The sequence below is a fragment of the Microtus pennsylvanicus genome, chromosome 12 (genome assembly GCF_037038515.1).
Source record: "Microtus pennsylvanicus isolate mMicPen1 chromosome 12, mMicPen1.hap1, whole genome shotgun sequence".
Classification (NCBI taxonomy): Eukaryota; Metazoa; Chordata; class Mammalia; order Rodentia; family Cricetidae; genus Microtus; species Microtus pennsylvanicus.
This window is the reverse complement of record NC_134590.1, coordinates 1,610,049-1,625,314: the sequence shown is the minus strand read 5'-3', so window position 1 is coordinate 1,625,314 and position 15,266 is coordinate 1,610,049. Positions and strand designations below refer to the sequence as shown.

Genomic DNA, 15,266 nt, shown 5'->3' with positions numbered 1-15,266 from the left:
AGAGGTTAGAGCACAGAGACCGTTCTTCAATGGTCCTGAGTTCAGTTCCCAGCAACCACATGGTGCCTCACAACCTTCTCTGGCATTCAGGCATACATGCAGACAGAGCACTTATATCTTAAAAAAAATACATAAATAAATAAAATTTTTCAAAAGGAGAATTTAGGCATTTTATTCCTATGAAACTAGGAACTTTTAACAGAAACATAGCAAAAAAATAAAAAACTACTTTATGGGCTAAGGGGAGTCGCACTTGCCTAGCATGCGTGAGCCTGAGGTTCAGTACCCAGTACTGGGAAAAGGAAAGAAAAGGTTTATAAAGAAGTGGGTTGAGGTGAGGATGTTCTCAGTAGTTAGGACCAAGAAGTCTAAATCAAGTTGCCGTGACTAAAACCAATGCCTGGCCTTGGAAGGATACAAGTTAGAAGGGGGTTTCGCAGCGGAGCACGAACGGCAAGCCAGAGTGTCTAGTAGTTGGAAATGAGAGGCGTATCTAACTGGATATACAAAAGGCAGAAATGGGTATCTGGGACTAACAGGAGTCTAATATCATTTAAGCATTGCCACAAATAATTAAGATAAATTAGATGTAATTTAGGAATCCATGAGGGTGAAGAAAGAAAGGAAAATGTGCAAACTAGGAAAAGAGTGGTTAGAAACAAAATTCTCAGAGAGAAAATCTTAGTGAAAAATTAACAAATTAAAAGTTATAGTCCAGATGCCATGATGTGCCTGCAGCCTAAACTCCCAAGAGCTGCTGCAGCCAGACAGGAGCAGGCGTGAGAAGGAGCCTCCCCTGGCTACTCCACTGCAGAGCATGCAAGTAGGTGGAGGGAAAGGAGAGGCCTGAGCTGACAACAAGGGACACTGCTTTTCCAAGCATATGTTCTTGAACTCAAAGGCTTGAATGTCTGAAGTCAGATTAATAAGAAGTGAGCAGAATCGGGAGAGGCTGCTGTTTTGCTGGAGCATGTCTATAGACAAGTGGAGAGGGCAGCATCACCCCCGAAAAGGAGGGAAACAAGAACAGAACACAGCGTTCTTTATTCCCATTTTAAGAGAACACCCTACCTCTGACTAGCTTTGCATGCCTGAATCTCCGGGAAGGGTAACCAGCTGTGGGCAGCACGGTGCATAAGGCATTTTCTCTGGATGTTTGAGTGTAATGTCTGCTAGCTGTGGGTGGTGGTATGCCCAAGGGAAATTGTAGATGAACAGAAATTATAAAATTATGATGTTTACTTTTCTAGAGTTTATTGTCAGTGTAAGTCATCTTTTGATTAAAAATTACTTAAAAAATTGACTGATGACCAACTTTCTTTTTAAAGGCAAGCCTTCACTATGTAGCTCAGGCTGGCCAAGAATTCATTATGCAGAACAGGCTGGCCTCAAACTCACAGTAATCCACCTGTCTCTGACTCATCCAGAGATTAACAATTTTATTCTTGAAATTTCTTATTAAAAATGGTTTAATATTAGCTTTAACCCTCTTTACCATCATTTCCATATGAAATGAATTTTTTCTCTCATTAAGTTGAAAATTTTTGCCATAAAAGTTGACAAAAATTATCGTTATAGTTTACCCTTTCCCCATCTCATAAACATCTCCATTAAATTCTGCTCAACTTTCAAGACAAACAGTAAGCTGTCGTATCAGTGTGACGTCACATGGACATAAAAAGGTAAATGAGAGAAGTGGAAGAACTAATAAAAGCAGGGCCAGTAAGACAGAAGTTGGACAGACACAGGCAGAGCTGCTTACTTTCCCTGGTAGACAGCATCTGAGCTGCACACTGCCATAGAAGATTCCCTGAAGACACCTGTGACTGAGCATTCCAAATGGAAGAAACAGAATGTGTGAAGGGTTATAGGACGCCATCCCCAGATTTCGTCTTTCCCTTTTTAATCAGTGGTAACAGCACATCACCACGTGCCGACAAGTGGAGAATCATCCTAGAATGGCCTTCACTTTCCGCATTCACACTCCATCCTTCCTGCACTGGATCCGCTGAAGCTGAGAGGGGATGCAGTCCTGCACTTCCAGCTCTTCTCCCCACTTCTCCATTCCCCTGTGGCTTAAGAAAATGCATGCGTAGCTGGGCGGTGGTGGTGCACGCCTTTAATCCCAGCACTAGGGAGGCAGAGGCAGGTGGATCTCTGAGTTTGGGGCCATCCTGGTCTACAGGAGCTAGTTCCAGGTTGGGCTCCAAAGCTACAGAGAGACCCTGTCTCAAACAACTCCAACTCCACTTGAACCTCTCCCTTGTCTTCTCCCAGTTCCATATCCTCTTCTTCTATTTAAAAAGAAAATCCACTGAGTCCAGTTACTGCTGATTGGTATAGGCTCATTCACTAGAGAGAACATGGGCAACCATGTTCAATCAGTAGCCACACTACCAGTCTCTATCCACTGCCAGCTGCTCCTCAGCCAGGGGTGGGGCCTGTGAACCCCGAGTTCCCTTGCTGGGATGCTGACTGGCTTGTGCGCCAGCCCTCCCCAGTGCCCCCCCCCAACTCTGCACTACCTTATCTATGGTCTTTCCCAAGGGGAGTTGAAGTAAGCACAGTCTTTAGAGTGAGCTCTCACAGTCTGAATTCTCAGCACTTTGAACAGTTACGTTTCTCTGCATGCTGCCCACTACAAAAGATTTCCTAACCAAGGTTGAGAGCAAACACAAATAATGACAAAACAATACAACCATTTAACAAAATAGCAGTAGATTCTCCCCTGTGGTCTTTGGTGTCTTCAGCCATGAGCTTTTGACTAAGTTTACACCGCCAGGTATGAATTCTTCCCGTGGGGCAAACCTCAGCTGTCTAGAAGCAGTGGTTACCCCATAACAGGCACACACTATTGCCCCCGCGGGCACACTCTGCCGGGTAGGCTGATGTGATGCTGTGTGTTGTGTCTTCACTCTCACCGGCCTGTCTAGATAGTGCCGTGCTCCACCTTCCTGGAAGCCTTTTGTGTTGGTCTGTTCCCTTTTACTCACTAGGGGTAAGGCAGGATTTTCATAACTAGCTTAACCTAATCCAGATCTACCTCTGCAGCTGAAAACAGTCCACAAACTGGAGAACGCCATACCGAGAACAGCGCGTTCCACATCACGGTTGTCAGCCGTGATGCTATCTACTCTCCATGTTCCCAAAACAAAACCCAGCAAATAATATACAAAGTTATAATGCATAGAAACGTGGTCATTTTATTTATTTCATCTGCGTGTGTGTGTGCATGTGTCTTTCATTACTTTGTTTTCTTTTTTCTTAATCAGGATCTTATAAGTAGTTGAAGCTGACCTAGAATCATGACCCTCCTGCCTCAACCTCTTGACCGTTGGGATTAAAGGCATATGCCAGTGTATCTGCCTATTTTATTTTTATGATGTCTGACATGTAAGGAAAAAAATTAGACTCTAGATAAATGCCCTGAAGTATTTCCATTATGCCTTTCTAAAGGGTGTGTGCTTCTAGGTGATTCCAAACAAGTCTGGAATGGCCCCATTGTGGTGCGTACCTCTGCTGAGAACCCCACGATGCTCGAGCCAGACTGCCACGCTTATGTGCAGAAGGTAAAATGCGACTTTTTTCAAATGTTGAAAGCATTTAAGATCTAATATGAATTTTATGAAAAATTTATAAACACTAAAGTAAGATTGGATCCCTAAACCTAACTTTTGCTCATGTCAAAAAAAAAATACATGTTAGCAAATGTGCCTCCCACCTGTGTAATCAGTCCTAGCCTGGAGGAAGACCATCCTTAGAGTCTGTGGAAGAGGTCCTAACCTTCATAGCACACACTGGCAGCAATTTTTTCGATATTTCTTCTAGATGTTTGGGCTACTCTATGAGTTCCTGTTCGAGGCATCTGAGACGAATTTTCAAACTGTGAAGGCACTGAATCTCTTCCCTCCTTAGAAGTACTCAGGGCACTACTTCTTAACGCTTAAGATTATCTCACAGTTCCCTCTGTGAATGTGCAGAAGAGAACCACATTGAAACCATGTACAACCTTGTTGTTTTAGTTTGCTCTTAGATAACGGAGTTTAAATTACCTGTTTTCCCCAACTGAAGTCAGAGTCCACGAAGGTCTTTCCATCCTTAACCTGCTTTATTACTGAGTAAGAAGATACCGTTTTCCTTCCAAAATGTGATTGATATCTATAAACACAGGCTGAATCAAATGTCTGTCTATTATTTTAGGATATAAAGATCAAGAACGCGGAGTCCTGGAGAAGTTTGGGCAAGCCAGTGAAGTCATCAAGTGCCCCAAAGTCCTCAGACGAGCTCTTCAACCAGTTCAGAAAAGCAGCAATAGAAAAGGAAGTGAAAGCCCGGACCCAGGAGCAGCAGATGCTGAAACAGCTGGAACAGAATCCACAGGAACCAAAAGCACCTCCAGAGAATCAGAGGTCTGTGGCTGGTTGGCCTTAATAAGGTCGGGGAGACATAGAAATGGCTGTGTCAGCTCACTGCGAGTCAGTTGCCGGGTAGAACACACAACAAATTGTAGTTACAAAAAGTATATCTTATCAATAGTTCTCTAAATGGTTGTGTCTGCTTTTTAAAAGACAGAAATAGCTGAGAAATCAAGCTAGTAAAGATGGAAATGTTACCAAATTCTAACAGCCTTTTTCCCAGAACTGCCTGTAGTAATAGGAGCGGCGGGGCTGCGTCCCCAGCACCCCAGCCACCTGGCTAGCTTATACACCGAAATAACAACATACAAATTGTATTCATTTAAACACTGCTTGGCCCATTTCTATATAGCCTCTTCTAGGCTAATTCTCGCACCTGGACTAGCCCATTTCCAATCATGTGTGTAGCACCCCAAGGTGCGCTTACCGGGAAGATTCTAGCCTACGTCCATCCTGGGTTGGAGCTGAATCACGTGTGTCTCAGAGAGCAGAGCTATCGCATCTCTGCCAGGGAGCCAACGAGTCTGAGCTCATTTCCTCTTCCTCCCAGCATTCTGTTCTGTTTACTCCTCCCACCTATGTTTTAACCAATGAGGCCAAGCAGTTTCTTTATTGCTTAACCAATGAAATCAACAGATTGATATATGACGCTCCCACATCAACTGCCTTCCAAGTTTTTCTGTTCTCATGTAGGAAGATAGTGCTGTGTGTGGGCCATGGCTTTCAAAACCTTTCTTTTTTGTTGTTAATATAGAATACCCATCATAACCTGTCTCAGTCACATCAGAAGTAATTCAGGGGGTGGGGAACATAGCTAAGTTAGTGCACTCTTTGTCTAATGTGCCCGAGGTCCTAGACTTGGACCCTATGTGGTAGCGTTTGCCTGGAATCTCAGCAGTGGGGAAGGGGAAGGTAGGAGGATCAGAAGTCATCCTTAGCTACAGAGAGGTCACATAATAAGGTCCTGTCAAGAAAGGAAGGAAGGAAGTAGAAATGGGAGTGGGGGTGGAGAAAAGGAACTCTGACAACCTGGGACCCATTCATTTCTTTTTGTTTTCATTGTTTGATCATGTCTTTGTTTAAAAAAAAAACTTAAGGAACTTGAAACCTACTTTGAGCCCTCCTGTTTATTTAGGGAGCTCGGGAATGGATTGGCTGTAGAATCCTCATCACATCAGATGGAAACCAAGTGTCATGGAGAAGAGAGGGAAGAACAGCAGCCATCAGAAGCTCAAGACCGAAGCAAACTCTGGCTTCTCAAAGACCGGAACTTAGCAAGGGAGAAAGAGCAAGAGAGGAGGAGAAGAGAGGCAGTAAGTACACTCTGACTTTCTGAGTTAACTAGGGCGGGAGACAGCGCATTGACGTTGCTCGTGGTCAGACACCAGCTGGACGGAGAGCGGGCAACTTGTGGAACCACTGGGCTAACTGCGCTCTCTGTACTAGACTTCTAAAGTCTCCCTGTGACTTAAATTCCTCCTTTAAAAATGGAATAATAATTCCCATTTTGAAGTAAATTAACATGCGCTGAGCACATAAGAAAATGCCTGGCATGTAAATGAAGTAATTCACCGTCCACTGCTGCTGCCTTAAAAGCCTGCAGATCCCTTCAGACGTGCCATGGCTTCCCAGTCAGTGTTTCCTGGGTCTCTTTAGTTGATGGCTAGATTAAGAAATCTGGAAAGAACTAGACGGTAGTGGGGCACTCGGGAGGCAGAGGCAAGTGGATCTCTGAGTGTGGGGCCAGCCTGGACAGCAGGGACTGCACAAAGAAACCCTGTCTCGAAGCCGGGCGATGGTGGCGCACGCCTTTAATCCCAGCACTCGGGAGGCAGAGGCAGGCGGATCTCTGTGAGTTCGAGACCAGCCTGGTCTACAGAGCTAGTTCTAGGACAGGCTCCAAAGCTACAGAGAAACCCTGTCTCGGAAAACCAAAAAAAAAAAAAAGAAAGAAAGAAAGAAACCCTTTCTGGGGGGGGGATTGGAAAGAAAGGCAGCGAGATGACGGTAGACAACATACAACTCGGTCACATGGAGTCAGATGTCTTCAGCGGCGCGGCTCATCACCCACCTGGGTCTCTCATGCTCCGGCTTAAGTGTCAAGTGTTGTGTGACATGTCTGTTTACACCATAAGGACACTAAAGAAACCACTGCAGGCAGATCTGGCTTGGTGAATCCATGAGTCTGACTGTAGTTTTCACAGGAGCAAGCCTGGGTGAGGGGTTATTCATAGGAGCATCTGTACACTTCCCATCTCCAGCAGTTATTACCGCTGCTATATCCTCAGGAGGGGACATGTCCTTCACCTGAGAGCCTCCTCTGCAGGAGTAATAGCTGCTCTCTACCTCCCACGCCGATGTGTCGTGTCCAGAGGGCAGACTTCAGTGACACTGCTGCCACTAGTGCCAGCAGCGGCTTACCGCCGGAAACCGGAGTTCCCAACGCCCATGGCACTTGGTGTGCAAGGATGAGTGCAGATCCCCAGAACCACGTACCTGCCTCACTATGGAAGATGTATTCAATGTCAACCTCTGGCTTTCACGTCCACGTGTGTTCCCACGCAGCCACACACACCATAAGTCTGTAGTGTTCATCAGTATTTACTCTCTACCTTGCATGTTTGTACATTTTATTATCGTATATAAATTATAAGTAGTTTCATTATGAATATGCCTTGGTCATATTCACACCCCACAACCTGCTCCTGACTAAAACCCGTTCCCACTGGTCTCTTTGTCAATAGCTTCCCTTCTATTTTCATGAAAATCTAGCTTCTCCATATTCCATTCTCTCTGGTGTGTTTGTTTTTCCTGTCACACATGATCTCACTCTTAATAGTTGAGGATGCTTCATTGTAGACAGATGTGTACACATGACATTCACTTAGACACGTGTCTGCTGACAAGGCGTGACTTGTGATGGTGTCGCGGTCAGTGTGGTGGACATTCAGGTTTCTGGGGTGACTGATTCCTTTGGGTGCGTGCCCAGGAATGGCGGAGCTGTGCATTTTTGGTTTTTTGAAGAATATCCATGCTGACTTCCATAACGTCTGTACTCACTTTCATTCTCTGCATCCTTGAGACACGTGGCTTCTGTTTCTTGCTGATTGCTGCTCTGTATGTGGTGAGAGAAAGCTTGGTGTGGTTTTGATTCCCACAGTGGCTAAAGATGCTCGACATTTAGTTCTGCATTCGCTGGCCATTTGAACTCGCTCTTGAACTCCCCTTTATGGCTATATATCCATGTTCTCGTTTACATGTTGAATTATTTTTCCAAACAAAATCTTCCTTCTTCCCTCCCCACTTTCGTCTCTCACAGCTGGAACCTCAGCCTGAATTCTTTGTGAACTCCCCATGCTCTTGCTTAGCTTCTTGAGTGCTGAGACTAGAGGCCTTGGCCTCAAGCAGAAATGAATGGCATTTAACAATGTTATACAGCGATTATTTTATTGTTTGTGGTGCTGCAGATCAAATTCAGGGTTTTACACCTGTTATGAATACCCTCCTCTGTAGAACTTTCTACCATGATAAGCATGCTCTGTTGTCTGTTTCAGACATTTCTCCTAAGACCTGGCCTTAGTCACCTTCCAGTCCTCTTACAAGAGTCTAGTGTCCCTAACACCTCCACTCAGTCTGATATCGTTCCTTATATCCTAAGGACTTTTCAGGAGCTTGACTAGCTTGACTAAGGACTACCTAGAACATTTAACAGTGCCCAAAGTTCACCTTATGCCCGTCTCCTTCATCATCCCTATAGTCTTCCATCTGGGTTTGGCTGAAGTGTGATCGGGACCACAGAGAAAGGAATATCAAGTGGTGTTTTAATCATGATCCCTAATATTTATTAGTGGACAAATTGATTCTCTATTTGTAAGTATTCTACATGAATCTATTTTATCTCAGATAGATATGAATTTAAAATAAAATTCTACATGCAACCTTTAAAATAAAATTTTTCTAGCCGGGCAGTGGTGGCACAAGCCTTTAATCCCAGCACTTAGGAGGCAGAGGCAGACAGATCTCTGAGTTCAAGACCAGCCTGATCTACAAGAGCTAGTTCTCGGACAGGCTCCAAAGCTACAGAGAAGTCTTGTCTTGAAAAACCAAAATAAATAAATAAGAAAAGAATTTTTCATTTTTACTTAACTATAACAAAGGTTTCATTACACTTTCTTGCTGTGTTCCAGTGTGCCTGTATCTAGAGAGCATCGCATGATCCCCAGACTGGGACACTTTCTCAAGCTCCTACATGGCAGGCTAAGATCAGCTTTGAGAAACTATTTAGTCTAGACAGTTGGCCTAGGACAGCTGAGCACTAAAAGGTCCTGATTTAAGTTTTGTTAGTGTTCATTTCTAAGGCAGATTTTGAGAATTTCTTGCAGTCTGTTAGAGTCAGACATGTCCCACCCTTCTCTGTGGTGCTAGAAAAATAAGCCTTTTATTATCCCTTTGGTAGGGAGGCCATAGCTCTAAATCTTGAAAACAACCACATCCAGAAGCCAACCAGCTGGCCAACAGACTAGAGCTTTGTGTCTCACTGGTCTACTGCCGTGGGGAGGGCCGATATTTACATTACAGTGTCTGCTGTGACTTCACCTGGCCAGGAGCAGGTGAAAGTCTTGAAGGACTCCCTTGGACACACCCTAGAGCACTCCCACTGTCCTCTCTCCTGCCCCTTGCTCCTTCTCCTCCTATCATGCTTGTGCTAAAATCTGTCCTAAAAGCTTCCTTAATACACTCCAGCTTTTCTTGATGGGAGAAACTTGGGAATGTAGTAACCATGCTTCTTTTGTCTGACTTAGCATTTTCTGCACTTTACTCCTTTCCTAACGATTGCTGATATGCAAATGAGCACTGTTTCTGCACCGCCCTGCAGTCTGATCCCGTGCTCATAAATAGATCTCTGGGGGCTGGAGAGATGGCTCAGTGGTTAAGAGCATTGCCTGCTCATCTAAAGGTCCTGAGTTCAATTCCCAGCAGCCACATGGTGGCTCACAACCATCTGTACTGAAGTCTGGTGCTCTCTTCTAGCCTGCAGGCATACACGCAGACAAAATGTTGTATACATAATAAATAAATATTTAATAAATAAATAAATAGATAAATCCCTGGGTTTCAGACTCGGTCCCGGAATCAATGAAAACCATAGCTTTTACATTATATGGTAGCGTTCCCACACACAGGGATTGCACTGCTAAAATTAAACATTTTAAAAGATGTGTGTGTGTGTGTGTGTGTGTGTGTGTGTGTGTGTGTGTGTAGCATGTGCTCACAGAGGCCAGAGGAGCCAGTCTGCCTGGTTAGAGTTATAGGCAGTTGTGGACCACCTGACAATGGGTGCTAGAAACTGAAGTCAGGTCTTTTGTCTGAGCAGTGCACATCTTTAACCACTGAGCCATTTTTCCAGCCTGGTTAAGGCAACTTCTGTTCCTAGTGTTGTACTGGTTACAGGAACAAGCAAGAGTTGTGCTTTCGGCTTGCATTCTTACCACTGCTCCGTAACTATTGAAATACTCTTCTCGTTAGAGAATCAAACTTACTATTTGTGGTCTTGTGGCATTTTATTACATCTGTATATATTAAAAGTTATACATATAGTCATTAGGCTAATTATTTATATTTTGCATGAAACATTTCTAAGTGTGTAAGTGTTTATATAAAGCTGTAATAAAGGCATGCATCTTAAACTAACAAGAATCTTCTTCTCTTTTCTGCAGATGGCGGGTACCATTGACATGACTCTTCAAAGCGACATTATGGCAATGTTTGAAAATAACTTTGATTAAAATTCAGTTTTAAATTAACTATCACCTTTAAATTAATGGTACAAATATTTACAATGCACTGGTAAAGTAATTACTTTCAACCACCAAGATACCAATCACATATTGTTTTGACTGCCCTAAAATAATTAAATATTTTTCACTTACATTTTTAATAAATATGTTCATTTTAAATACATAATTTATAAACAGTTTTATAATTTTGATCTCTAAAAATGAATAGATTTTTATCATTCTACCGAGGACTGTCAACTATGTATTATAGCCCTGATCTAAGCAAGTCCGAAAGGGATCATCTGATTGGAAAAAATGAAGAATATATAAAAGAATATAAAAACGGGTTCTGTTGAGTTTTTAACTTTTATTTATTTATCTGAGCCAGTTTGCTTGTTTGTTTGAGGCAGGGTCTCATATACCCCTCCTGCCTTACCGCTCAAGTACTGGTACTACAGGAAAGAGGTTTTCCTGTCAGAATTACCTGGAGTCTAACAAGTGACACCTTGTTTCTCTATGAATCACAGTGTCAGAGACTCTACTGGTTCCATGTTTAAATTCCACACTGACTTTTGTTTTAAAGCATTCTTAGCTATGATTTGAAACAAAGTGGCAGCTTTGTGTGCACCAGCTTCTGTAGGAATGTGTCCACGTGTCTTAAAATGTGTAGTGATGGCAGTGAACATTTGCCCAATTATGGGAAGTCATAGTCTACGGACCATTTATGTTTTGTCATTTTCAAACCGGAGTCAAATCTAAACCTTGTATAGTCTCCTTGAATTTTAAACCTCTTGATGCATAACCTGATGTAGACCCTGTTGTGATTTGTCTGAAGTAGAAATTCCACGTGTGTCCAAACTGCAGCACATGCCTGCCATAGTCCAGTGCTTGGGGCAGAGGCCCTGCTGCATGCTCCACACAGCGAGAGTGCTTGTGTGTGTGTTATTTTATTATACCCTTTGTTCATTGTTTTCATTTAAAATAATTTTCTCATACACTACATTCTGATCATAGTTTGCCTGCTCCCAACTCCTCCCAGCTCCCCACCACACACCTTCACCCTTCTTTCTCTCACTCATTGAAAAACAGGCAAATAAAGCAGACAAACCAGAATATAAATAAATAGGTAAAAAAAAAAAGACAAAGTACAAGAAATACATACACACAAACCACAAAAAAAATGCGAAATCTGATAAAAATACAAGCAAAAGACCAGTAAGACAGGAAAAAAAGTCCAAACAAAGCAATATCAAACCAAAATGTCTACAGAAATACCACTGGGTTCATTTTGTGTTGGTCATCCTACTGCTGGGCATGGCCAACCCTTAAGTGTGGTTAATATATCATGAGTCTCCATTGAAGAGAGCTAATTTTTCCTTCACAAGCAAGCAGATGTCAATTGCAGCTAATTTCTTGGCTAGGGGTGGGACCCATGACCACTTCCTCCTGTTAGTGCTCAAACCTTGTCTGGCTTGAACCTGTGAGTACCCTGTCCATGCTGGCACATCTCTGAGTCATACGTGTGTCAGGCCCATTGTGCTGCAAGACACCTTCTCCTTGGATTCATCCATCCCCTCCGGCTCTTACATCTTCCCACCTCCTCTTCCACATGGTTCCCTGAGCCCTGAAGGGAGAGGTTGATGGAGACACCCCATGTGTGAGTCTCTGTATTAGCTTCCATCTGCTGCCTGAGGAAGCTTCTCTGAGAATGGCTGAGCGAGGCACTGGTCCGTGGGTCTAGCAGAATCTATGCTCCTTTAGAAGAACAGTGGTAGCTTGGTTTCCCCTAGGACCTTGGCCTATCTTGCCTCATCCAAGCGTGTCAGGTGTGAGTTCCATCTCACGGAGTGGACCTCAAATCCAGTCAGACAATGACGTTTGCTCCCACAACATTTGCGGCACTGTTGTGCCAGTGTGTCATCGGGGATGTCTTCATTGTGGATCCCTGGTTTTGTAGCTGGGTTGGTGTTTGCCTTTCTCTTCTGGTAGCAGGGATGAAAGCTCTAGTTAGGCACCAGCGCAACTTCTTCATGGTCAGTGACATGCATAGGTGTTGTCTTTATCACCAGTTTGATTCCCTTCATATATGTGAGCATATGAAACGTCAGGCTGAAGTTTGCCTTCTTGTGCTCTGTAGAGCTGGATTAGTAGGTTGATTCTGCTTAAACTTTGTTTTAGTGTGGAATATTTTTCTTTATCTGTTGTGATTGGAAGTTTTGCTGGGTATAGGTATCTATAGAGATATGTAGATCTATAGATAGAAAGTTTTGTCTGGAGTGGCATCTGCCATCTTCTAGATCTTGTGGGGCATTTGTCCAGGCCCTTCTGGCTTTCAGAGTCTCCATTGTGCACTCAGTTGTTGTTCTAACGGATCTGCTTTTGCATGCCACTCTTAATAATCTTGCTTTTTTCTGTACGTTCAGTGTTTTAATTATCATGGGGGTTTCTCTTCTGGTGCTATTTGGTGTCTCCTATGCACTTGACAGAACCTCCTTCTTTAGGTTGTGGAGGTTTCCTCTTATGATTTTGTTGAAAATCTTTTCTGTGCCTTTGACTGTGGGTTACTTCTTCTTTCTCTATTCCTGGTATTCATAGAGTAAATCTTTTCTTAAGCTTCCATATTTTGAGGATGTTTTGTGCCTGGATATTTTTAGATTTGACATTTTTCTTTGGCTGAGGTATCCATTTCTTCTACTTTGTCTTCAACCCCTGGAGAGTCTCTTTGTCTTGTCTTCTACGTTGTCTTCAACACCTGGAGAATCTCTTTGCCATGTCTTCTACGTTGTCTCCAGCACCTGGAGAATCTCTTTGCCTTGTCTTCTACGTTGTCTCCAGCACCTGGAGTGTCTCTTTGCCTTGTCTTCTACGTTGTCTCCAGCACCTGGAGAGTCTCTTTGCCTTGTCTTCTACGTTGTCTCCAGCACCTGGAGAGTCTCTTTGCCTTGTCTTCTACGTTGTCTCCAGCACCTGGAGAGTCTCTTTGCCTTGTCTTCTACGTTGTCTCCAGCACCTGGAGAGTCTCTTTGCCGTGTCTTGCACTCTGGTGGCAAGTTCACCTCTCAGGGTTTTGTTTGACTTCCTAAGTTTTCCCTTTTCAGTTTTCCACTGGAGTTTTCTTTATGCTTCTGTTTGCACTTTCAGGTCTTGAACTGTTTTATTCGTTTCCTTCTACTGTTTGTGTCTTCATATCTTCTTTGGGGTCCTTAATAATGTTCATAATTGCTATTTTGAAGTCCTTGTCTTGTATTTCAGCTGTATTGCCTTTCTCATGTCCTGCTAGAGTAGGGTTACTGGGTTCTGCTGGAGGCATCTTGGCTTGGCCGTTCATCCTGATGAATTGTTCCTGTTATGAGTATAAAGTGTCCATCTCGATCTCTTCTGATTGATTTAAGTTTGAAGTCAACTTTGTTAGAGATTAGTATGGCCACACCTGCTTGTTTCTTAGGTCCATTTGCTTGATAGGCCTTTTCCCAGCCCTTTACTCTGAGTAGGTGCCTGTCTTTGTGGTTGAGGTGTGTTTCTTGTAAACAGCAGAATGTTGGATCCTGTTTTCGTATCCAATCTCTTAGCCTGTGCCTTTTTATAGGTGAATTGAGTCCATTGACATTAAGTGATATTAATGACCAGTGGTTGTTAACTCTGGTCATTTTTTTTTTTTAGTCGTAGAGTTTGTGTGTTTCCCTTCTTTGATTTGTGTTGGTGAAGGGTCTCTAGAGGTCTGAGTTATTGTGGTCATTGTTGGACTCATTGGTTAGTGATTTTCCTTCTATTATTTTCTGTAAGGCTGGATTTGTGGCTGTGTATTGTTTAAATTTGTTTTTATCCTGGAAAATTTTATTTTCTCCATTTATAGTGAACGAGAGCTTGGCTGGGTATAGTAATCTGGGCTTGCATTCATGGTCTCTCAGTCTCTGCAGTACATCTATCCAGGACCTTCTGGCTTTCATGGTTTCCATGGAGAAGTCAGGTGTAAGTCTGATAGGTTTACCTTTATAAGTAATTTGGCCTTTTTCCTTTGCAGCTCTTAATATTCTTTCCTTATTCTGTATGCTTTGTGTTTTGATAATTATATGGCAAGGGGATTTTTTTTTGATCCAGCCTATTTGGTGTTCTGTATGCTTCTTGAACCTTCATAGGTATATCTTTCTTTAGGTTGGGAAAGTTTTCTTCTATAATTTTATTAAATATATTTTCTGGACCATTGAGCTGCACTTCTTCTCCTTCTTCTACTCCTATTATTCTTAGGTTTGGTCTTTTTATTGTGTCCCATATTTCCTGAATGTTTTGTGATGAGAGTTTTTGGACTTGCTGTTTTCTTTGATCAGTGTGTTTATTTTCTCTATGGTATCTTCAGAATCTGAGATTCTTTCTTCTAACTCTTGTATTCTGTTGATTATGCTTGTTTCTGTAGACTCTGTTTGTTTACTTAAATTTTCCATGTCCAGCCGGCCCTCTGTTTGTGTTTTCTTCTTTGCCTCCATTTCAGTTTTCAAGTCTTGAACTGTTTCCATTATCTGTTTGATTGTTTTTCCTTGGTTTTCTAGGGTATCATTCACTGATTTATTCAATTCTTCAAACTTTCTGTTATATTTCTCATCCATTTCTATAAGGGCGTTTTTTACATGCTGTTTAAGGGCGTCAATCACTTTCATGAAGTCAATCTTTTCTACTTCTTCTTGATTAAGGTGTTCATGTCCTCTCGTTGTGAGGTCGCTGGTTTCTGGTGGCTTCATGTTGCTTTTCAGCTTGTTGGGCGAATTCTTGCCTTGGCGTCTGCCCATCTCTTCTTCCAAATGCTCCCTTATGGATCTTCTTTTACTGGGTCAGGTCTCCTTGCCTACCCAACGCTGGCTGTCCCCAATGTTGGCTCTCCTGGCGCCGAGAAATCAGGTCTCCATGCCCAACGCTGGCTCTCCTGGCACCGAGAGATCAGACCTCCGTGCTGGTTGGGCAGCTCGCAAACAAAGCGCCTACCCTGCTTGGTGCAGGCAGGCCATAGAAACAAAGGAACTCCAGCCCTCTTGGGTGCCCCAAGGATTCGGACCCAGTGCCCAGACAGGCTGGGCTGGGTGAT

At 43.1% G+C, this 15,266-nt stretch overlaps 1 protein-coding gene and 1 long non-coding RNA gene across 2 annotated transcripts in view; one reads left to right on the top strand and one right to left on the bottom strand.

Annotated features, from left to right (window-relative positions):
* Brdt (bromodomain testis associated) overlaps window positions 1–10,548 on the top strand; it is a 39,183-nt gene extending 28,635 nt beyond the window's left edge. Inside the window, exons 14-17 of the mRNA XM_075943059.1 lie at window positions 3,472–3,569; window positions 4,201–4,409; window positions 5,551–5,728; window positions 10,133–10,548. Of these exons, the coding sequence (XP_075799174.1) occupies window positions 3,472–3,569; window positions 4,201–4,409; window positions 5,551–5,728; window positions 10,133–10,201 (554 nt within the window). The 3' untranslated portion in view covers window positions 10,202–10,548. The remainder of the gene's footprint in view (window positions 1–3,471; window positions 3,570–4,200; window positions 4,410–5,550; window positions 5,729–10,132) is intronic.
* LOC142832541 (uncharacterized) overlaps window positions 1–15,266 on the bottom strand; it is a 28,327-nt gene that overhangs the window by 3,244 nt on the left and 9,817 nt on the right. The gene's annotated exons all lie outside the window — the stretch shown is intronic.